At 37.7% G+C, this 25,122-nt stretch overlaps 1 protein-coding gene across 3 annotated transcripts in view; it reads right to left on the bottom strand.

The window, feature by feature from the left end:
- KDM4C (lysine demethylase 4C) overlaps positions 1-25,122 on the bottom strand; it is a 236,967-nt gene that overhangs the window by 170,717 nt on the left and 41,128 nt on the right. For all 3 annotated transcript variants that reach the window (XM_026039705.1, XM_026039704.1, XM_026039706.1), the window contains exons 6-8: positions 22,697-22,746; positions 12,942-13,045; positions 8,142-8,279 (exon numbers count right to left, since the gene is read on the bottom strand). In XM_026039705.1, coding sequence (XP_025895490.1) covers positions 8,142-8,279; positions 12,942-13,045; positions 22,697-22,746 — 292 coding nt within the window. The remainder of the gene's footprint in view (positions 1-8,141; positions 8,280-12,941; positions 13,046-22,696; positions 22,747-25,122) is intronic.

Here is a 25,122-nt window from a genome sequence, read left to right as displayed (position 1 = left end):
CCGCCTGGATGCCACCCTGTGCCACATGCTGTAGGTGTGCCTGCTTGAGCAGGAAGGTTGGACTAGGTGATCTGTAGAGGTCCCTTCCAACCTTAAATATTCTGAAATATTCTGAAATATTCTGAAATAATATGTAACCTAGACAAAAGAAGACTGAAAGAGAATATCGTCAATATGTAGAAATACCTGAGGAGAAAATGTAGGAAGGAAGGTGCCAAGCTCTTCTCAGTGCTGGCCAGTGACAGCACAAGGGGCAATGGGTAGAAGTTGAAACACAGACAATTCCATCTGCTTGTGAGGAGGAACTTCCTTCTTTTGAGGGTGACCGAGCCCTGGCACAGGCTGCCCAGGGAGGCTGTGGAGTCTCCTKCTCTGGAGATCTTCCCAACCCACCTGGATGCCGCCCTGTGCCCGTGCTCTGGGTGTCCCTGCTGGAGCAGGGGTTGGACTAGATGATCTCTAGAGGTCCCTTCCTTGTCTCTGTGATTCTGTTAGTCTATGATAAAATCTCCTCTCAATCCCCTCTAGGCTAAACAGGCCCAATTCCATCAGTCTCTCCTCACACGAGAAATGCCCCTCCCTGCCCCTGCTTGCAACATCCTCCTCATGCAGCCAGGAGCCCATTGGCCCTCTTGGCAACGAGGGCACTGCTGCCTCATGGCTAACTTGGTGTCCACCAGGACTCYCAGGTCCCTCTCYRYGGAGCTGCTCTCCAGCAGGTCAGCCCCTAATCTGTSCTGGTGCCTGGGGTTATTCCTGCCCTGGGGCAGGACCCTGCACTTGTCCTTATTGAACCTCAKGAGGTTCCTCTCTGCCCAACTCTCCAGCCTGTCCAGGTCCCTCTGSATGGCAGCGCAGCCCTCCGRAGCGTCGGCCACTCCACCCAGCTTGGTGTTGTCTGCAGACTTGCTCAGGGTGACTCTGTGCCACTGTCCAGGTCATTGATGAACGGGCTGAACAGCACCGGGCCCAGCACTACCCCCTGGTGAAACCACTGGCCACAGGCCTCCAACTGGACTCGGCCCCATTTATCACCACCCTGTGGGCTCTGCCATCCAGCCAGTTCTCTGTCCACCTCACTGTCCACTCACCCAACCCACACTTCCTGAGTTTCCCCATGAGGATGTTATGGGAGATGGTGTCAAAAGCCTTGCTGAAGTCAAGGCAGACACATCCACAGCTCTCCACTCATTCATCCAGCCAATCATCCCATCACAGAAGGCTATCAGGTTGGTCAAACATAACTTCCCCTTGGTCAATATGTGCTGCCTACCCCTGATAAGCTTCCTTTCCGTGACATGCCTAGAGATGCGCTTTCGGATGAGCTGGTCCATCACCCTTCCAGGGACAGAGGTGCCGACCTTTAGTTTCCTGGCTCCTCCCTCTTGCCCTTTTGGAAAACTGGGGCGAGGTTGGTTTCTTCCAGTCCTCTGGCATCTCCCCAGCTCTCCATGACCTCTCAAAGATGATGGAGAGTGGCTGAGCAACAACTCCCACAAGATCCCTCAGCACTTTTGGGTGCATCCCATCCAGACCCATAGATTTAGGGGTGTCCAGTTTGCCGAAATGATCCCTAACCCAATCCTTCTTGACCAGAGCTGTCTAGCTTCAGGTTTTCTCTCTTGTGCCCAGGCTCTGTAGTTCTTGAGGACCAGCCTTAGCAGTGAAAACAGAAGCAAAGAAGGCATTTAGTAACTCTGCCTTCTCTGCATCCTGGTCACCAAGCCACCCTCTCCACTCAGCAGCGGGCCCACATTTTCCCTAGTCTTCCTCTTGCTGCTGATGTGTTTGTAGAAGCCCTCTCTGTTGTCCCTCTTTAATATTAATTTTAATTTATATTTTAACAAGATATTTTGAATAGTCTTTTATTTAAAAAAAATATTTTAAGAATATTTAATTATTCTATAAATATAAATATAAATATAAATATAAATATAATAACATAAAGTATCTTTTAATATATAGTATTTCTAATTTTTATTGCAGTCCTGATTTCATAAGATGTAAGCACTGATACTTGGATCTATTCAGGCTTTACTAAACTACCACATAGTTTTATAGCATTATGCATGCACAGCTGTGAGGTGTCAACATCTGCACCAATTTCGTGCTGGTTTAGGAAGTGACAAACTAATTTCACAGAAACATAGGTACCTATCCAAAAAATTAGGTTAAGAAAGGAAACATGAGTGATTATTCTGCAATATTCTATCTGCAAGAACACTCCATGACAACTATGAAATACTAGTAAAAGCTAAAGGTAAACACTGATTATGAAGTGAAATGTCAAACCACAGAATGCATGGGATTTGCTGTGAAGCAGCATATCAACATCAGAACTAGAAACAGAAACACGTCTGGTTCCCAAATCCCTCTAAAATTTCACTAGCAATCATCAAAACCAGATTCAAAGGAATCTAGTTCTGATTCTGCTAATTCCAGCAAGTAAGTAAAAACAGGGATGTGTTTATGTAAATGATGCCGTTATCACTGCATACTGTTACCAGATGTACCAAGACCCAGTATTTAAAAAAAAGAAAAAAAAGGTGACTTTGATAGTAGTACATAATTCAAACTAATAAAATGAGCTCATGAATGATTAATTCATGAGCTCAAGCATGTAGCTATTGCTGACATTCAGCATTAAACATTGGTGTATGAGTAGCAACATACTTTAAGCCTAAACCTTTGAAAACCATTTGCCCTCATTTTAAAGGAAGGACAATTTTTTTTTTTTTTTTTAGTAATGACTGTTACATTTTCTTATACCAAACCAATTGACATTTAGTCCTCATTGAAAAAACTGTTATCTCTATAGATTGTTAAAGGTGAGTCTGTGGTCACTAAATATAATTTCTTCTCCAGTGAAATTGTATCATTATATATCATCTCTCGTTGTATGCACTTAAATAAATATAATACCTTCTACAGCATAAGCTGGACATAGCTATCCTCCAAACAATGTTTTTTTTTTTTTTTTTTTTTTTTACCAAAACTAATCAGGATAGTAAATAACTTTTCTTTCCTTTGAAAGAGTCATAAGTGCTTGAGGCTGCTGCAGCACAAGAAAAAAATATCTTCACAAATGTCTCCAAACAGTCAAGCTGAAAATCTAAGCCAAAGTTTCATTTAACAGCCTGTCAGTTTTTTGATGTGAAGCTAATGAATGCAGTGGCAAACAAATCCATCAAACCTAGCATCAAAACAACCGCACTTCATCCCACCAAAGGGAAAAATGAAATACAACCTGCAGGCCAGCACTTTGATCTAACCTATCCATAGAAAACAGGTTGCTAAGCAGCTACCACTGAAGAATATGCATGCGTAATTACTGACTTAATTTTATGAAAGGAGGCAACAATRCCTATGCAGCCTGAGTCTTGAGCAGAAATGGTTATAGCAGGCTTCTSTTTTCACGTTCTGCACATGGCTCAGTCATGAGAGGACTTCCAGCACGGAACCCTTCAACATCTGAAAACAAGCCGAGGCTCAAAAAGAGCCGCAGTACAAAGGAATCATGACAATTGCTAGTGAAACCACCCCGTGTGACTCTGCTCCTGATGTGAGGCGATGTAATTCACATACATTTACACCAGATGAAAGTCATCAGGTGGCGCAAAACACACGCCGCACGAGACGGGAGGAGCGCAAGGAAACCCCAGCGCCTTCTCTGCGGCCGTGGAGAACGAGGGCGACAGGTCTGAGACCAGAGCACCTGGGAACACAGGCACGGACCAGCGGGRACTTAACGAGCAACAGGAGGAGGACAGAAAGGAGGAAACTCAAATCATCCCTAGCGAGCTCAAACAGCCCTGGCCTGGTCTGGTCACATCGTCCTGGCTGTTTTCTGCATAGAGCCGCTTCTGAGATCAGTTCCCTGACCACAGGACTCCTTATCCAACCAGCTCAGGAGGACCACGTGGCTCAGAGAGGGATTTTTCAGAGTCCAAAGAATCCCATTCACCACATTAAAATGCACATATCAAAAACGGCTACGCAAAGAACAGCAATCAGAAGCAATACCCWTTCACAGCAGTGCCTCAGGAATGTGCTACATACCATGAGGCCCACACCAAACTCAGTCTTACAGCATATATGAGATGATATTACAGCCAGCAAATTAGATTTCTTACACAAATTTAGGTTTCTTGTACAATGGCAGGTARTGGATATTAAAATTTTAATACTAAACACATTTAAAAACATGATAAAATGTAGAAATGCAAAGAAAAAAAAAAAGGTAAGTAATGACGGATGTAGGAAAACCACAAATTGGCCAAAATTAACCACAAATAAAGCATTTTTAATGAGAACTTTTTCATCAAAATTGGAAAGGAATATATTGATAGAAGATATTTAGATAGGAAGATATAGAAGATAGGCAATAAATCGTTCTGCATAATATCCCTGGCAGCAGGCACTTAGAAATAGTAACTGGAAATGATAATCCATTACGTTAACTTTTCTTTGCTAAACAGAAAGATCTCTGACTGGGAAGACTACATGTGATGTTGAAATTAATACAAATGCTTTATAAATTGTATGTTTTTCCTCTTCCACCCCCACAGCTAATAAACATTAAATCCTAGCTAAGGAAACACAAGATTTTCCTCAGACTAGAGATGTTCTTTTATCAAGCTGTTTGTGGATTTTTATTTAATAACAGTTAAAACATTGTATGTAAACATTCATATTGAGCAACTTTAATAGCTAAATATCAACCCTTGTTCACCACAATTTGCCCGTTTAGCATAAATCAAAACAGGTCCCTACAAAACATGCAAACTAATTGCCACTGACACAACTGTTTTACCAACAGTAAGAAAAATGCACTAGAATAAGGTACTCCACAAAACTGCACATCCGCACCTGAGGGGAATGAATGTATCTCCATTAGGAAAATGGCAAAATTCATGGAAGCTTCAAGAAATACCTCATTTGCTCCTCGTGCATACTTTTTAAAACTTACAGAGATTTTATTCTACTGTTTGAAGTTACAGAATTCCATAGTGTCCCACTCTAGCACAGCCACTTGCAAGCACTTTCAGGCATGATTTGCTCCTTCCACTAGAACTTCCTTTTTTGTGTGTGTTGTCAATTGAAAAAAAAAAAAAAAAAAACCTTAAAAAGCCCAAACTATACTGTTTCTCCCTAGGAATTGGGGGATTTTTAGTATATCTAGCCTATTTCTCCACTCCTGCATTGTTTTCACCTCTTTCTTGTTTCTGCTTGTTCTATTCCAACCATGTCCTTAATCCTATATCACCTGTGTCCTTCTCCACCCCACACCTTGTCCGTGCAGACACTGTCCCCTGGCTCCCAGGAAGGCGCGCAGAGCTCGGAGAGGCTCCTGCTCCACAGCTCCCTCCCGGTGCTCCCTGGGAGGCTCTGGTGCTCCCTGGGAAGGCTCTGCACATCCCGGTTGCTCACTGGGGAGGCTCTGCACCGGCGCTGGGACACAGGCCGCAGGCACCTGCCTGTCCCCACGAGGCAGGGGACAACGCAGGGCCACCCAGATCACAAGCTCAGTGTTTTCAAGGACAGAAAATTTTTCAGAATTTGCATCTACAGTCTGCACTTAATCTGCTTTTCCAATGCTAGGGTCTAAGTGGCCTTTCATTTAACACTTGTAGTCAATTTCACTGAATCTTTAACAGTTTTATGCAGGAAAGCAGTATCATCACTTAGCCTAAATATTTACTATATCTTTAATAGAAATTCATACGATTACATATCTGCTTTATCCTCCATCCCCCCAAATTAACAAAGAAAGAATATTGACTGTACTTAGTGATCTTTTTTTCTTTTCTAAGGCAGACATCCAGCTGCAAGCAATTAGAAAATGCTCTGTAAAAATAAACAYGTTCCCTTAGGGAGACAAATAATTAGTCATCAACATGCAACATTCTCCTAGCAGAATGCAGAAATGATCTGACCCTATATATCACTGCTGACACAGCAGTAACTTGCTGACACAGGCAACCTCTCCAATACAATGCAGAGCAACCAGGAGATCCAAAAAAATTTTTTCCAACTAAAATTCTTGTACATTCTACATATGGGAAGATACATTAAATACAAGATCAGCACTCTAAAGAACGACAAATGAAATGAAATGAAATTGATGAAATCATGGTATTGCCAGAGTAGCTAAATAAATAAAAAAAAATATTAGATTATCAGCATCCTCTGGGCATGCAGTTTCTTTTCTCTTTAATTAATATTTTCAGGAAGTTTCTTAAAGTTGTGATAAAAATCATCACAGCCTTTTGTTTGTTTGTTTTTCTAGAGAAACWTCGTAATCATGAAACTAAATACTCATTTTTCAGTAATTCTGGAAATTTGTGTTTTCAAAGCATCACAAAATCCCAATCGATGCTTTATACAATGCTTAGTATGCAAAAGTATTACACAGAATTATGTGAAGACTTTTCTGTTGGCTGACTTTATTCTTTTTTTAATTTTTACTAGCTTTGGAAAAGAGACACTTTTCTTGCAAGACTTTATTTAAAATGATGAAATATATATATATATATTTATAACTCTCATGTGCTTTTTCTGTAATAAATAATGGAAAAAGGCGACATCCCTTAGACCACATGCCAAAGAAACTAGAGTTCACAGATGACCATGGGATTTCTTCTTAGACAGAAATTCTAATTATTATTGACCTGGCTGCCAATTTGAAACTTTAAGAACTTAAAACTAGGTATGTGCAGTATACAACACTACTTCCTGTGTGTATGACCACATAGCATAGAAGGTACTGCCATGTAATGAACGTTACATTTACAAATTAGAGTTCTAAATAAGTAAAACTGTATTTAAAGCATGTAAGTCATAACTACCTAGTTAAAAATTTCTTTAACCTTGACAAATTATCTTCCGATTCTTTTGAATCTGATCCTGACTCTAAATTTGCAGCATAATGCAGTAACTGAGAGCCCACAGTGAAGGCCTAACAAAAACACAGCTGCCCCAGAAAAGCTTATGCTGTGATTTTTAAAATATGCGAAACAGGTTGCACACTGTAAGTCAGGAGCCTTTCAGGGTGGAACTGATGCAGTTGAAAGTATCACCCATCCAGCCTCACTGTATCCAAGAACGAAATTTGCCTTTCTTGAGGTTTTCCTGAATCGATTCTAGAGCTGCAGCACATTCATAGCTGTGGCTTCTAAAATTCACAATAGCTTTATCTGCAAAATTAACTCAGTAACGTGTCCATGCCCACATTTCTTTCAAATGTCTATTTGTCTATACTATCTATATACTATACTGTCTACTGATAACTACTACTACTAAATACATATATATTTTTAATTGATTTCATAGACAACATTTTATCAGTTGGCTGTTGTAAAAACAAGTTTCCCATCAGAAGTGAAGGCCGATCAGGCAAAAATGCAAATTGATRTTTTCATTACTTTCACATACAAAGTGGAAAAAAACGTGGAAAATAGACATAGATTATTTACAAATATTTTRTCTTTTGAAACATACTACTTATTCTCATTAAAAACAATAACTGAAAATGCCCAGAATCATTTCCAGTATTTGAGAACTTGCTAGTAGTTATTAGTATTCTTAGTATTTCAGATGCTTTGCAGTATTTGAGAACATAGCCTTCCAATCTAAGTGTTTAACGAGAGCTTACCACAGTTAGACAATAAAAGTTAAACCTGCACATCAGTTTTGCACTCTATTCTCTGTTGTCTCACTAGCTAATATCCTAACAAGCCACTATGTTTTCCTCAGTAACAATCATTTTAATGCAGAAAATGCCTCTACATTAAATATTTCTGGAATCATATTAGCCAAAGCTTATATAACTCTGAGAAAAATCATATAATTCTGAAGCAATTGTTTCCTGAACAATCTGCATACTTACCTGATCCTGTATATGGCATGCTGTATATGAAAATAAGCCAAAAACATATGTGTCACCATGGAATTTCAGTGCTAGGAAGCTTCAATACCCAGCTTCAGTAAAACAGAGTCATGGTTCTGTAAGCTGAATAGATTCTCCTTGGGGCTCACAGTTATTACATCAACATAACACTGCAAGCTATCCAATAACTGGAAAGATTAATTGCTCCTTTAGGTCAGATTTTCTTAGGTCTTAGTTCTGCAATATAACTTACCAATTTTGCTGCTTTTCCATAATCAATCCATCGGAATGTGGCAAAGTTTGTTGACTCTGCACAGTTAAAACCGTGGTTAAATCCTGCATGGTATCCATATGGGAAAGTGATCATAAATTCTCCTGCCTCTTGTGTAACCTATGAYATAAAAACAAGCAAACAAAAAAATGAATTATATAGGAAGTTCGGATCCTGAAGAAATTAAATTTGCAATTACATAGAAATAAATAAAGACATTTTTCTGCTACCAAAGTTGTGATTTAATGCATGCAGAAATGAYGTACTTGAGAAAATGTTATTGACTTTAATTTGGAATAATAAAATTTGGCATCACAGCATAACCATATGTGTCATTTTACAGGTTCAGTAATTTCAATGGAGCAAATSCAGCAGCAGCCATTCATTGCTAGGAAAACCTGAAAAGGACGGTGAGACTGTGCAAAAGCTACACTCATCTTCTCAACATGTACAAAATGCCTGCAGGTCCTAAATACTCATATACACATTAATTGTTGAAGAAACMACTCTGTTCACCAGACTGAAGATGTTTCTCTAGAACGGCACTAGAAATATTCCATGTTCATTCTCAGAGAGGCTGTGGAGACCTTATTCCTACCYTTCTCTCCCATCTTCACATATTTCCAAGAATATTGTACAAAGACATGCAACTGAGGGATTCATTTGGCTTTGAAGTTGCTTGTTACTGATGATCAAGCATAAAAAAGTAGGAGGAACCCTAAGCTAATGATCTGTGGCAGTTAGAGAAAGCACAGTTTTCAGGCCAAAGGCAACATTTAAGCAAATATTTATAAGCAAAACAGTGAAACATAATACAATTGGATCCCTGAGGCAGTATTTTCAAGTCATTTTGGATAAGAAAGGAGGAAGAGTCGTGGATAACCACATTGCACCACTTCTCCAGTCTTATAGCTTCTAACTGGGCAGGGAAATCTTTCATTTTAACTATTACACGGAATATCCCAACTTAAGCAAATAATATCCTGCCCCAGTGATTAYATCTTTCTTCTTAAGCACCACTTAGATGCTTAGATTAGGTAGATGGATTCTAGCATCTGGAACTTGTGACGAGAGTTCCGACTATAGAAAGCACAGAGGGGTCTAGAGGAAAATCCCTGGGAAAGGGAAAACCTGGCTAAGCTACAATCTTGACAAAAAAAGCAAAGGTACTTCCAAAGGAACACTGTTGTTTATAAGCACGCTGAAGAAGCCACAGGGCACTGTCTCAACAATTACAGCAAAAGGAAAACAATGAAAAAAACACACTGCAATACATAGTTATGTTTTGCATAGCTTAAATTAAATTCCTAGAAAACGTACCAAAATGAGGTATTGCATAAAAGCAAGTTTCTACAGTAGATTTAAGATAAAATTCTAAGTMAGGCATGCCAAAGGTCACTCATGATGCTCCCTTTCCATAGTGATAAGACACTTTGTGAGGGAACTCTATGGGATCTCTTCTGGACATAAGGCAGAGGACAAACATTCCCTGTCACTAACGTTCTCAGCACTCTCAGGCCATTCTATCATAGCCTGTATCAAGGACAAAGACCAGCAATGGCACAACCACATCCTTTTGACCTGATTTTGGCCCTATTAACTCTGAAGGAGTTAATAAACAGGAAGATTCAGAAGTAAGAAGTCAACGAGATTCACCATGTTCTGTTTGATATAACTTTTTACACTGGATTCACATAAGMTAGGCCACTAAAAAGAAAATAGATCCATTATAAACTCATCACATAACCTGAAGAATGATGGGTGTCTGTTCAGCAGGAACGTGCTTACTGATTATTGGAAAATAAGGGGCATTCATAGTGAGTTGGCTTTTTTATTGTATGACAGTGCTTTGCATAAGCAATCCAGTAAGAAGGAAATRGGAAGGACAAAGAAGATACTATTTAGGGAAAATACATCTATGATTTTAAAGAGTAGAAATGAAAGTTTAAATTTAAACAACTACCAAATTAAATCTCACAGTTCTACACATTTTTTTCCTATTCAAATATCATGTTTTAAAGCTCATCTTCTTACTGCCACGGCACCTTTACACATTTTCACTTCTGAATCCCTCCTTTCCTTTCCCTTAAAATTCTCATCTTAAAGTCATATGAATTGTGTGCTTCTTGTGCTAATGCACAAAGTAGAAATACACAGGGTGACTGCTTCACATGTGTATGTAAGTTCTGGATATTACTATGGAAGCAGGCAAAAGAGGAAAATAAGGGAAATACAACTAGCACAATAAAGGAAGAGCAAAGGATAAAATAAAAACTACATATGCACTTTTTACAGACTCGATTTTGTGTGCAGGTGGAATGTGGTGTGCACACAAGCACCCACAGAGCACGTACGTGGTACCTGCCCTGTGCTCCTCAAACAGGCGCTGTGGGGATGCGTGCGGAAAGGCCATCCTCCATGCCRGCCATTCCCAACTCCATCCCGAGGTCCCTCCCAGCTTCCACCACCGCCCGCATGAGGGATCGAGCCTGCTGCTCTCCATCCACCTTCTCACTGAATCCCACTCATTACAATCACACTCAGGCACAGCCTGCCTCCTCCTYCTCCTAACACAAGATGACAGAAATAAATTTAACTATCTCTAGCACTCCTTTTCGGAATCAGAATACAGGAAAGCCCAGGACATGGAAAAATAGATGTCWGATGGGGGGCACTGACAACAAGCACGTCAGCGTTCACAGGGTGCTGCAGCTCATSCTCCAACCAATGAAACCCTTCAGACTAACATGGGTTTGGGTTTATGCAGTAAACCCAAAACTGTAATTCCATTTTGGAAAGTTTTATCTGACACTGCATGATGAAGTACAAGGCTATGAAGAGAGCAGTTACTTACATACTACAAAAACTGAGCTCCTTCACTGCATTTCCATGTTGTAATATATCATTCAGAAAAAAACCTACTTTTTATGTGAGTAAAAGCTCTCTTTCCAAGGCAGACAGCCTCATTCCAACTGCCTACRTTTTACACTTTGGTTGATTTAAGCATGAAAACTTAAGCAACCTTCCAAGAGACAATCAACAAATCAATGGCTTCATTCTACATAAGTCTACCTTTCTCCTGGCTTCTTTACTTTTACTGAAATGATGTATTCTCACAAGCTTCTTTCAATCAAACAAACCTTATAAATTTACATCCCCTCAGTTTCTTTGCAGGAATAAAACATAACTGGCTGTACTAGTTAGCCCTGTTTAACTAACAATATTGCTGTCGATAATTGCTGCCGTCATAGACATTGGTTATTGGTGTATAGGTGCTTGCACGCTTTACAATTTGCTATAAAATACTACTTTTAAGAGTGTTCRAGAACATTGTTGATAAATTTCTATGGCAAATCCCCTTAAAGATACAATCTATCTCCAACTGTATTTACTTCTTCAATAATGTGTACACTTCAGGTGAGAGTACTTAGGTTATGAAGTACAACATACCATAGGACCATCCTGTAAATTTTAAGATTTTGTTTTTTGTTGCTGATAGCATTGTATATACATGGGAAAAATATTCCCTTAAAATATTATCTATGGGCTACATTTCAAGCTATTACATAAATCTCAACTAAAACAGGGGAACAGCACACCTTATACCATATTGTAGGCAGGGGAAAGGGAGGAGTTGAGCTGGTATACAAAGATCCTCACGCTACCTATAAATAAAACGCCTTACATATGAAAACAGAAACTACACTAATAAACAAGGAGTGTGACAAGGATGGTTTATGGCATTATTTTGCAAGGGGAGCAGAGTTAGAASAAGTACAGATTGCCTCGTTCATCCATACACCTTAAAACAGTCTGGGCAGTGAGAAAACAGGAATCATTATTGATTAGTGATGAAAAGGCTTTTATCAAGTCAGTATGAAAAACAGTTATTTAGAGAGAGGACTTTTTGAATCAAACTCTATACTTCAGTGGACATTTGTGAAGCTGCTGAATTTAGAAATTCCAAATTTACAAAGCTGTTCAAGATATTGAACACGGATGCTTTAAAAAAAGCAATACARCAAAAGTGCCTTTACTAGTCAGCATCTACAAGAAGTCTGAAGTTATACCCAAGTGAAAACATTATAAGTGGAGAAGAATAAGGCAAGAATCCTTAGCAAAGGAGAGCACTAAAGTATACTTCTGATTTTTGCAAAGCGGGAATATACTATATTCATACACAAAGAATAAAGGGTTTTTTTCAGTTTATATTAAGTTTCGATTATCTATGCATTCTCAACCTACCAGCACCTAACAGCATAAAAAAAAATTACCAATTTTGTAATATATTGCAGCTTTAAAAATATATTCTATTTAAATAGTATTTATTTTGGTTTTATTCCACCCTGTAAATATCAAGGTTTTTGTAGATAATATTGTCCATGAAGTCACATTGAACTGCATCACAAGTGCAATATGCAGAGAGAAATGAAYGTTTACTGCAAAATATCCAATATAAAGCATAACCTAGTATTAGAAAGTATTTAAATCAATGTAGAACCCATACAACTTTGCATGGGAATAAATAATGCTGATATCTTAGAAGCACAGAATCTTTCAGGGTTCAAATTATGATACCTGCAAGTATTTTCCATGAGAAAATTCCAAACTAAACCACTTAAAAGTCATAATACTATAAGCACTCACTTTAACCTTGTCAGGGAGACAGTACCCAAATAAAAAATAATAATTTTGCCTCCTCTTTATTATCAACATTCTTTATAGTACACACAATCTAATTCAATGCATGAATGCACAGTTTAAAAACAGATGCTAATGTACCTTGTCAAAAGGAATTCCATACTTTTTCAATATTGAGGGAGAAATCAAGGTCATCTTGTGGCGAAGAAAAGCGTCACATCCTTGCGAGCTGCTTGGGAAGAACCCTAAAAAGGCAAATTAAGCAAAACTGAGCCTCTCTTAATTAAAAAAAAAAAAGTCTTAGTAGTACTTTAAAATAAAAATCTTAAATATTTGTTTTAGTATTTTTCATCTAGTCACTGCTAGTTACCAAGAAATCTGTATTAAAAAATAACCCCACACATACAGCTCCCACAAGATCCAGCTTATTTTCACCTCTTCATTTTGGAAAGAAGTGAAATACTTAAAATAAATTTTGGACACAATGTTCATCATCCTTTCTTTTCTTTGCAGAAATTTTTGTTRCATATTTTTCGAGGTTTAATGATCATCCTACTATCCATGGAAATCTCCAGCACATATGAATCACCAACATTAATATTTAAATTTAGAAGCATCCCAGAAAAATCAGATTTGCCCAGTACCTCCAGACCACTTACACAGTCTGTCCATCTGACAGGAAAAGGGACAGAATGTAGAGCAATCTTTTTCTATTATTTATCTCTATTTTATCTCTATTTGATTTCTTAGAAGTACCTTGTGGGTTTCCAAGTCAGTATTTTTCATTTCCTTGCATCTTGTTCCAGTTTGTATGAATGAATGTTGCTATTCAGGTTGCAGCTTTCACCATTAATTTATGCAGCAATTTGCTAACCCTGGTCATTACAGAATAATAACCCTGTATTTCATAACAATACAATGAAGCTGATGAGCACATGGAAGTAAATCAGGGCTACTCATACCAGTTGCTAATGGGGCCACATGTAGCACTAAGACGGGCTTCCACCACAGCATCAGTAATGAAAGGCAGCATGAGGAGATTATACCACTTACTCCCAGCACTCACTGTCTTCTTCCATGTGGGAGAAACAAAACTACACAGGATTTGATTCTGCGCACTTAGGATTCTCTTTCCCAAACAGGGAATAGCATCAGCTGCCTGAACGGAGGCTGCAGCGAGGCCGRGGCCGAGCTCTCCTCCAGAGGAACCGCGGATAGGACAAGAGGGAACRGCCTCACGAGGCACCGCGGGAGGCTCAGTTGGACATGAGGAGGATTCCTACACGGACGGGCAGAGCGGAGCAGCCTGGGGACAGGCTGCCCAGGGAAGCGCTGGGGTCTCAGGACACGGGTGGATGAGGCGCTYSGGRACAGGGYTGAGCYGGSAGCGTGCGGAGCGGCCTACGGCTGGAATCTACGATCCTGAAGGTCTGTTCCAACCACAACAATTCTGTGATTCTAACATAGGAAAAAAAAGTAGGTGTCCCTGACTCTAATATCCGGACTCTAAAAACAGGGATGTAAAGAGCACCACAAACAGAGCTCCACCAAAAAAAAAAAAAAAGGAGAGGCATAATAGTTAAAGACAGCAACATGCTCCTGAAAAGCCCCTATGATCGAAATACTGACAGAATAAGATGAGAGCCACCTAAGCAGCCACGTTTCCCTGAACACGTGCTCCCAATTCCTTTCTTCCTCAAGTACTGGTCTCTGCYCTTCTCCCAGAGGAATCCATGTAATATTAAAATGCAAGAAAACAGAAATACACAGAAAACTTAACAAAGTTATATCACCAACAGACCAACAGAAGCAGGTGGATAGCAAAGGGAACCAATTAACTCAATAAACAGCAACAGGGAGAAAGTTCCTTTTTTATTATTAAGACTGATTCAATTTTCCCTATGTCAGGCTGCAAATAGCCTCATTATTTCCCCTCATTATATAAATGCACAAGAGTGCCATTTATCAGTACAAAGAATCACCAGGAGATGTACTATGAATAACTGAAATTATGTATTTCAAGGTCATGGAAAATATGTAATATTATTGTATCAAGGATACAGCATTTGAAAATATTTCATTTTTCTCTAGTACAGCTTCATTTTCTTTTATTTACTGCACTTTATACAGAGTTTACTGTGCAATGTTACTAAGACCCAAGCAGTTCACTGCACACCATGTCATTTATCCTCTAGRGACTTCAGAATATTTTGCCAAGGGTGGCAGGTGCCATTGACAAAAAAATAATGAAGTAACTGCTTTAAAAACATATCCTAATTTTCAGAAAGTATAAGTGAGACAGAAAGAAGTTCAGTATCTGTTACAACTACATAGGAGAAAAAAAGGGAAAAAAAAGTCCTAGAGAAAGCTGAACCAGGAGAACCTGCTTCCTTATCCTAGCCTTTAAAGACTAAAATCACCACTTCCCTCTCTTAAAACCTGCGCGCGTGTGTGTGTGTGTGTGTGTGTGCAAGCAAAACGAAGATGAAATTAGGATTTTTAACCAGGGAAATGTGAGTTAGAATGATTCCTAAAAAGGAAAGGGCGAGGTAAAATAGGTTGATAAACTGCATTTTAACAAATTTAGAATAAAGTGTTCTGCATTATGTAATAAAACTGTTACAGGCAAAAAATTTAAGTAAAATAAAGGAACACATTGATGTAAAAATCACGAGATGGTCATTTTTCTCTACAATAAATATCATCTATTGTTGTCTGTTCTTTCTAACAATCACAGACAGGAAAAAAAAAAAAAAAGTGGGCAAATCAGTTCAGACAAGTTACCCATTAATTACAGAAAATGTTACACTCTACACCAAACCATATAAAGGAAATTCAGAGGTAAAACAGTACCCTAAGTAGTGAGCATGGGTTACCTAAGATGGGTTAACATTTATCATTTGAGTTGCTTCTAAATAGTGCATTTCATATTAACTTAATCTTAAAAAAAAAAAACTGTGCTGTATTAAATTAATTAAAGTTTATAATATAATCAATGAAGAAAGCAGGGTTTGAGTCGCTCTATATATAGATTTGTAGTCTGGTCCCAAAGCAAATGCAATGACTGGTCATAAAATAATTGAAATTGGAAAAACATTTAAGGAAGATAATATGTACTGTATTAAATACTTCATTTAGTTTGAAATTTATATTTATAMTAGGTATATAATTCTGTCCACAAAAAATATGCATCTATTTCTATCATCTTAACAAAAAAAAAAATTACGATATACCTTTTGTAAAGGAGAGCATTTTCATGAACTCCTGTTCATTGAAGTTAAGCATGAAGTTAAGCATCTTAATAATATTTAGAAACATAAATATTGCATTTGATTTGATTAGAAGTACTAAGCATGCAACACAATATGCAGTACTTCCTTAAAGTAAGACCAYACTGCAGATTCCTAAGTAGGATTTTGATTTCTTTTCAGAAAGGAAATTTTAAAAAAGCTTTTGCTTCCAAAAATACTCTCAAAGTAATACTCAAATTCTGTTCAGCTGTATTATAAATCAAACTAATGATTCATAAAGAAAATTCTAATATAGAGCCATTTTTTAAAAACAAGTTTTTTTTTTTTTTTCTAAATKCAAGAATAGCATATATGATGTTATTCTTTCAAGTAAAAGTATTGCCGGTGGATGAAACTAAAGTGACACAAATACTGTGTCTTAAAAGCCAACAAACAAACAAAAACTTTACAGTTTACCAGTTTTCTTGCCTAKGAAATTGCAGTGATGGTGAAGTGAGGTGGAAGAGATAGTGGAGAAGATATGACACCTTCTTTGTGGTCAAAACAAACAAAAATAATAYAGATGCACACAAGCACACTTAACAACTATATTAATAGTGATTTAGGAAAAAATAATTTGAGTTACTGATGTATAAAAAGACATTTTCCCCTGAAGAACATAAAAGATATTTCAGAAAGATCCAGACTGCAGATCTGCAGGTTTACCAGTTAATGTAAGTTCACTAGAAAAATCCTACATTAAAAATAAAAATATTTGCCATGTATCCAGAATATTCACAGCATTCAAGTTCTGTAGCACATTAAAAAAATGTTTTTATTAATTATGTGGAATTAAACATCCATTAACTCTAAATCATCTCTACAAAAGCACAAAATTTCTGGTAATTTGCAAGTAAATCCAATTTCACAGATAGTCCCTTGAGATGTGACACACCTTCTATGCTTCTTCTACCCAACCGGATCGTCCATATCCTCTTGGAAATGACTACACACAACCCAATAAGCCAACTCCATAATCACTTAGAAAGAGGGAAAGAGCAAGTCTGAAAGGCCTCAAAGAAACAGACTCAGTCTACACATGGACTTGATTTCATCAGGAACAGAGTGGTTTAAGACAGTTGTTGGAGGACTGACACTTTCAACACCTGAAGCACAACCATCTCTGACACAAGAATCCACATTTTTGGTGGCCGCTTGTTTGTTTATGAGCATGTAAACCACAGGCAGAGCACATTTCACATGTACAGGATATTCATCAAGGATGCTGGAGGTCCCACTGGCGCTTCCTAACAGGCTTATCTAGCTTTAGCAGAAGTAACAATTGCTGACTGCACTRATCATCAAAAACATGCTCCCAGAAGGCCCCAGATACATATTCTGACAGATGACACAGGCCAAAATGAGATAAGCTTACACTGGTTCATCAGTGTTGCTTGCTCAAACAAAATGATATTTTGGAATGACAATCTTATCACCACACAGGACAAAGATGCACATTTTGTCAAGGCTATTTCACCTGCTTAGACCATGACCTTCCAATGTAATTATTGGTTTTCTGATCTATATTCCAGATGCAACCCCAAACATTCTTATTTTCAGGAGAAACTGAGGGCAATGGGCACCAAGCAGATTGCCAGCTACATGTGAGGACAAGATTCACATACACACATCAGACTGCTGCACTGAGAGTCCTCAAAGGTAACTGAAGACGACTGGGATAATTTTAAAATAACTAAGTTCAGGTCAGCCATTAGATAAATCATTGAGGAACAACAAGCACTGCTTCCTGGAAGGCTCATTTTTTCCAACCTGAAAGCCTCATTCCTGCATGTCGTAGAGAGCTCTGTTTCAGATGACTGTCTCTTCATATCACAAGCGTAACTCTTGCAAATGTAAGTAGATGGGGTTTCATTACCTGGTTGGTTAGTATTTGAGATAATTGAAACTCTTATCTGAACTACTAGGAAGGCATTCATACTGATTTCAATTAAATTGTTCAGCTAGCATCATACATGGACAAATTGGAACACTTTTATTCCCCAAAGGGTACTCCGTAACTTTGCCAAGTAAATCCACTGTCTTGAACAGGACAATTGACAATACATACTATCTTGTATGATCAAGGATATCTCATTCTAGCCAATACTACTGTCATTATTTTACAAACATGCATTAAAATTGTCATCTGAGAGAACTTTCAGTTCAGATTGTGAACAGAGAAGCACAGAGGCAATGCTTACTATCTATTCTACACTGCCACGCTCAGTTAACACGTCACCTGAAGTTTTACATTAAAGGTGCTGTATTACTAACTAATTTCTCAATATTAATTTAAAATAAAAACACTTAAAATATCTGAAAGAGAACATACCAAACTGTAAATAACTAATGTAATTAAAATTACTCCCAATTAACATAATTAGCTAAATTATGTTTCGCAAATTTGATGTAATTTTAACTTATGTCTATTGTCCAACTTTACTTAAGGGACTTCAAAACATTCAAAATATTAATCTTAATTCATTGATGAACACTCTCACAACACAGACAGATGCACTGAATTTTTAGTCACTTTATATTTTACTTTGGTAGATACAAACAAAAACTTGATATAATGTATCTGAATGAATTTGCAATGATTTGAATTAATGTGGTTTGAATTTCCATATTGCAGATAAAAAAAAAAAAATTAGAAGAATGAGTTTGCATGGCAACAGACCTCACAAAGAAACAGTGACAATCTGTATGCTATATAAAGCACAAAATACTAAAGCCACAAAAGATGGCAACTACTGTGAAATATGAGTGTTATTACGCCCAGATGAATATGTTACAGCCCAAAGTTTATTATCATTTGGATGCAAGTTCCCTAACTTGACTCAAGTAACTATCAGCAGGGGAAAAGTTCTGTTCTTCAGATGTTGTAGTTTTCAGATTGAAGAACTTTGAAGTTATCCAAATGCTGCATTTCAACATATTTTATGCTTATTTTCATGCGTAACAGACAATAACTTCTATATGAAATTAATTTATATGACAAACCATATATGGCTTTTAAAACACTAATTATTTTAARCATTACCTTAGTTTCCACTTTAGCRTAAGTAAACACCACAGACGTTATCTCTTTYCTGAAGTACTTAGAAGATCTATTAAAAGAACCTGAAAATCCTTCAAACTCTCATATTCAATTCGCCTCCCTCCTTCTATTTTTGCCTTATTTTCTAACCTATTTGGTGAAACAAAACATCCTCTTAAAATACGATGGTATTACAGATCAACATAACAAATATAAAAATTGCRGTAACAGCTCACTTGAGATTTTTATTACATTTATGTCTACATAAAATTGAAAGAAACTACATARATGAGGAAACAGCTGAAGGGCAAAATCAAACTGCTGCCTTTATCAGATGCAAGTCTAATGTCTTTCAGATAAAATATTTGTAGRTGCCACAGTCAATCAAGATTTCAACAGAAACCAAAGATGAAAGCACTCATGCACAAAAGGCACATGTGATAATTGTGATGAACAGACTAGATAATGAAAAATATCCCAACCTTTTATTAAGGTTTAATTTCCTTAAATTTACCTATCAACTGCTGCCTTGACCTGGACAACTCACCACATTTGCTGCATTATTTAATTATTTTAATTATTTAGGAGCATTCAGTTAATTCAAAAAGTACCTGGTCAGCAGAGCTAACCTTCTTCTATAAACTGTTTTTTCCTCTTCAGGTGTTGCACTCCTGATTAAAAATAMCTTCAATAAACATATAATTAAGTCTGAAGGTCTCATTTACACTGCATTTTTATTAACYTTTATTATTAACTCAGTTGCAGCCATTAGGTTGCTTTTTATTTTCACCATTTTAGAATACCTTACTGCAAAGYTCTGAATATATTTTAGCAGGCAGCAACTGCAGCATGGAAGGTCACAGATGCCTTGTCCTCCACGAGCATGGAAATCATCAGAAATGATAACTATTTCAAAAAATCTGGAAGTATATGTCACAGTGAGCATAAACCACATCACCCACGCTTAAGAACTGCAGTATCCTCTTCTGGAATCTATTCTGAGCTATTAGCTGAACCAAAAATACTTTATTCACAGAAATGTAAGTTAAAATACAATAAAGTCAAACACTAAGCTTAAGAAATATTAGAGATGGTTGTCTATAATCTTATAAAGGTGTTATGATAAAATCTTAGAGCATGCAAGCTTCCCTACAGAAATCCAGTTTCTTTCAGTGGATGTAACTGAATAAGCAACTATTTGAAATTGTATCTTCACTGTTCTGTATCTGACTCTATGTTTTATTTGCCATTCATTGTTCAAAAGACAGTTCTGAGGCAAGTATAATTATATTTTTATCACAGAAAACACATTTCTGTCACCACACTGCTCTCTGTAACTTAAACTATAAACAATATAAACAATAGCTATGGTGGAAAACTCAGATGTGCTTTGGACAGGAGTAAATAACACACCTTGGCAGGTTCTTTAAATATAGTGATTAATAAAGGCCAAGGAGTTGGTTTCCTGTTCCAAGCCTTGGAAGGAAGCATCCCTGTGCCCCTGGTTCCTCCATGCGCTGCCTTCCTCCAGCCAGTTCCAGTCCGGARAACTCTCACCCTGGATGACGAGGAAGTCCCTTCTAGCCTCTCATCCAACTACATTATTCTGGCACTAGCTCATTAATTCCCCAGCACAACCTATGAGCCCCTGAAAAACACTGTATTGGGGGACTGTCCCATGCGTTATGTCCCATTCTTCCTAATGCATTATTTTCAAGATTCGCTAAAAAATGGGATCCCACCAAAGGACAATGAGTGTTGCTGAGATTGCTCCTTCTCTTCAATCTCTTTCAAATAAAAAGTTTGGACATGCACTCATTACRGAACATTTAAGCCCAAACAGTTTTATAATTCTGCACAGCTGTAAGCAACCAATATGAAATTCTGTAACAAGCATCAGAGAAGGCTTACCGCCCTAACTGCAGGGTCTGTTTACCCAAGAACCCTGTTTACTGCAGAGGTCAAAAGCAGATGTAGAGATAACAGTTTCAGTACCATCAAACCTTCACTTCCTCTGAGCCCGCTTCCAGGACTACCTGGTCAAGGCTCAAAAACTTCCAAAGATAAATGTGGCTCCTACGTACCCTTTAACAATTTTCCCTGCCCGTGTCATCCAGTCTCTCCTCGATTCCAGGTAAACTTTTGGATTTGGATTTGCAATGAGTTTAGACTGTCTAAAGAAGCGTGACCTTACGTTTGTTTTGAAACTGCTGAGAGACTTTGTTCTCAGACAGGCTGCAATTGCACTGGAAAATCCGATGAACACCCATTCTCCTGACACCTTTTTCACACCAGTCATCCCAGACCTTTACCATACCCCTTCTCTTCAATTCTTTGCTAGATTGAAAAGTTCCAGCTTTCTGAACATTTCTTGCTCAGAAAAGCACTATTATTGGTCTTCCTTGCTGCCCCTCTCTGGACCTTTTCCATTTCTCCATTTCTTTCATTCTTTACTCTTTTTCGGTAACCCTTAAAAATAGCTACTGAACAACCTTCAGCATAACTCAGTTCCAACTATGCAGACTACAACTGTTATCAATTTGTTCACTACTGAATCCTGTAAGCTTTAAAAGTTTCTGTAGTTTACAAGTTGTAACAAGAGTGGTAACTTTTTAAAATGCAATGATGGATAAATTTAGGAGTATGAACTATAATTTTCCAGGTTGACATGTGCCCAGCTGTGCAGGCATTTCAGGAGTGCAAGCACAGGACTTTGCTTTCACGTCTCAGTGGTACACACCGAAGCACAACAGTGTGCCCTTTGTAACACAGTGTGTGCAGTAAACTGCTTAAAAATAGCTCAGAATAACAACCCTGCCTTTATAAATGCACACAAATGGGTCTGAAAAGAAAATACAAAAATATTTTCAGAATTTAGTCCCCATTTATGATACCTAGTTACAAACTTTAAAGAGTAGTTGTTATATAATATGGTTAATAGCAAGCCACTAAATGTGTGCTGTCACAGCAAGCAAAGCATCTAATTGTTCTTGTACTCATAATCAGCACTCTTCATTTGGAATGAGAAAGGGAGCTTAGTACAGCTTAAAATAAATCAAATTACTATGTAAGATCAGGCATTATTTTCCTACAGATAAATAATACTTGGGCCTTAAATCTCTTCCCCACAGCACTGTCTTCTGCTCCTTCACAAAGGAGCCTCTCCCCCATTTGGCTAAAACTGTAAGATTGAAAAGTTACAGGGGACAAGGAACTATCTAAGAGGCAGAAGAAAGGGGACAGARGGGACTATATCATCAATAATATTCTAATAAACAAAAACAGCACACTGTTAAGCTGTCTTTTCATATGCTTAACCAAACTAAATGGGCCAGTACAAAGCTAAATACTAAAAAACACAATGGTTCCTGAAATATTCCCCAGAGTGCCAAGCAATGTTCCTGCTTTGAAAACACTAGAGGCAATTGCACACACCAGAGGCAAATAAAAGTTGCACAGTGTTAGGAAAGAATAAAACACAGCTGGCAAGTCAAGGACTAGGATTTTCACGTTGCTGGAGGGTTGTCCTTAAAACACCTTAAATAATGAAATACTGAAGATACTACCTTGAGCTAGTCGTTCAAGACGTCTCCCATGTTCTGGAGGAATAGCATACCTAAAATTCACACACARAAAAAGACAGTGTTTATCAACATGATTACTAGAGAAGCCATAGTTTCAAATAGCTAAATGCTTAAAAATATAGAACCAGCAACATTAAATAAAGGTGCAGTATGCAGGAAAACTTAATTTTGTTGTATTTGAGAAGCTTTGTAGCTTATTTCTAGCTTAAACACTATACAGTTCAGGAATGTTGTACTCACTATGCAAAATCATGCCTTGAGACAATGTTTTACTGGATTACACCACTTACCATTATTTCAGTTAAAAGGAGATGCAGGTATTTTTATTTTCCAAGTGAAGCAGAAACCCGTACAATAGAATAAAATCCAATTCATACGGGATTAATTTCTATGAATCTTACCATGCTTCACAAGAGCTCAACAGAAAAATGTGATCACTAAATAAACYTTTTTTTTTCCTTTACAGTCAATGCTTAGGAATAAGACAGTTAGTAAATTGCAAATCAATACAACTAGATCATTTTTAACACCAAGAAACATAATTTCTTTATATTCAATAATGACACAGTCCTCGGAAACACTCTACTTTCACAATAAATTACTCTTAGAAGATTTCATAACCTGTTTACAACAAATCAGTAAGAATTGTAACAGAACCAGAATCCTCACTTTTAATATTTACTACAACTAGAAAATATTAGATTATAGAAAAGATGAAATTTTATTGTTTTTCCGAATATACACAGAACKTAAAAGATTAATTTCAACTTTGATATTCACATATTTATTGTGCTTCATTCACTTATTATATACATTAATTAGTCCTGTTCTAATCAACTCCAAAAGCTTAAACATGATACAATTACCTTCCATTTGAGTTTAATATTGTAATAGATTTGGACTGAATCTTTAACAATATGGTTCAAAAAAGGAGAAAAATGCATATTTGGCAGTACCATGCAGTTCAAAGCAAGCCAACATTCAGCTTTTTTACTGTTCCACCAACACGGATTTCATTGATCTCCCTTGTTAACTCGTGAACACTTAGGGTTTGACTAAGCCAAGTGCAGGCCCTTTGGTTTAGCACAAGTGAAAACCACCTCTCCCTTCGTGCATGTGTGCTCAGAGATGTGTCCCCCTCACCCCAACACTGCCTGTRTCACAGAGGAACTGCAGCACAGAAGCAAGATTTGTGCATCCCAGAAGACAGTGCTCCCAGCACAACAGCTGCCACCATGCCCCAGCTCACTGACGACCCAAATGATATTAAACAAAAGGAGAATTTCAGACTGACTCCACTCGCCGTTTCGGTTCTAATCAGAACTTCATTMTCTCTCCAAAATGAATTGTTTCTCTCCATTTGTCTTTCTGAACTGTTTATACGTCTGTCCTCTACTGTGTATTACACTGGCATCAGTGTCTATGCAGTAATGTAAGACACGTTTGCATCCTTCACAGCCCAGTGCAAATTGCTGTGTATAGCACTGTGCATTGTCCTATGTCTCTAAATTACACAACTCCATAAAGCACAACCAAAAGACACAGTGTGTGCATCTAGCAAAAAACTCTAATTAGACCTTTCTTTGCTTCTCATGTCTCTGATTAGGCTGGGATATTTCTAAGAAGTTGCTCAGTGAATTTATTACATTTTCATGATACTATGTGGTCACATGTTTCCACCTGTACACATGGGCATGTAGGTACATTAAAAAACCACAGGACACCTTAAAATACAAAATTTGACAATTGATACCCAAGATATATTACCTATAAAGATAAGACATTCAATTTAACTAGGCTGTACCCACTTATTTAGCAAATATAAAATCCGTCAAGCAATAATTCATTAAAAGCARGTTAATTCTTTTCACCACTCTTTTTCTCTGGTGATACCCTCTCCCCCACGATCTTTTGCTTCTTCCCAATGGTGTCTTGTTTTCACTGCTAAGTGACCAAGAAAAGAACCTCAGCGTAGTCCCACACATCAGGAAACTCTCCATATTGGCTAATGACATTCCCTGGCCCCAAACACAATCCATTAGAAAACTGAGCTTTCTAATACCTTGGATATCAGTTAAATTGTACTACCATGAATCTTATCACATCCTTAATCTATAGCATAGAAGACAAAACACGCAAGGCCTAACTCAGATGTAGGCCAATGAAACGATGGAAAGGGCTCAAGGAGTACAGGACTCCTGAAAAGGCTTAAAACACCTACAAATCTTCCCTTTGCTGATCCCCACCTGCATCTGCAGTGTTACAGCTTCTATGAAGCTTGTGTCCAACCTCAYCTAGCTACACTACCAAAGAGCCACTACTATTTGATTTCTCAAATCTTAGACCGTATCCTGCCATGTCAATGTAGAGGGTGTTAAATACTRAATCAGTAGGAGGCAAGGAGAATG

This window comes from Nothoprocta perdicaria, unplaced genomic scaffold (genome assembly GCF_003342845.1).
Source record: "Nothoprocta perdicaria isolate Ctin4 unplaced genomic scaffold, notPer1 scaffold_238, whole genome shotgun sequence".
NCBI lineage: Eukaryota > Metazoa > Chordata > Aves > Tinamiformes > Tinamidae > Nothoprocta > Nothoprocta perdicaria.
The sequence above is the reverse complement of the archived record's forward strand: the minus strand, read 5'-3'. Positions and strand labels throughout refer to the sequence as shown.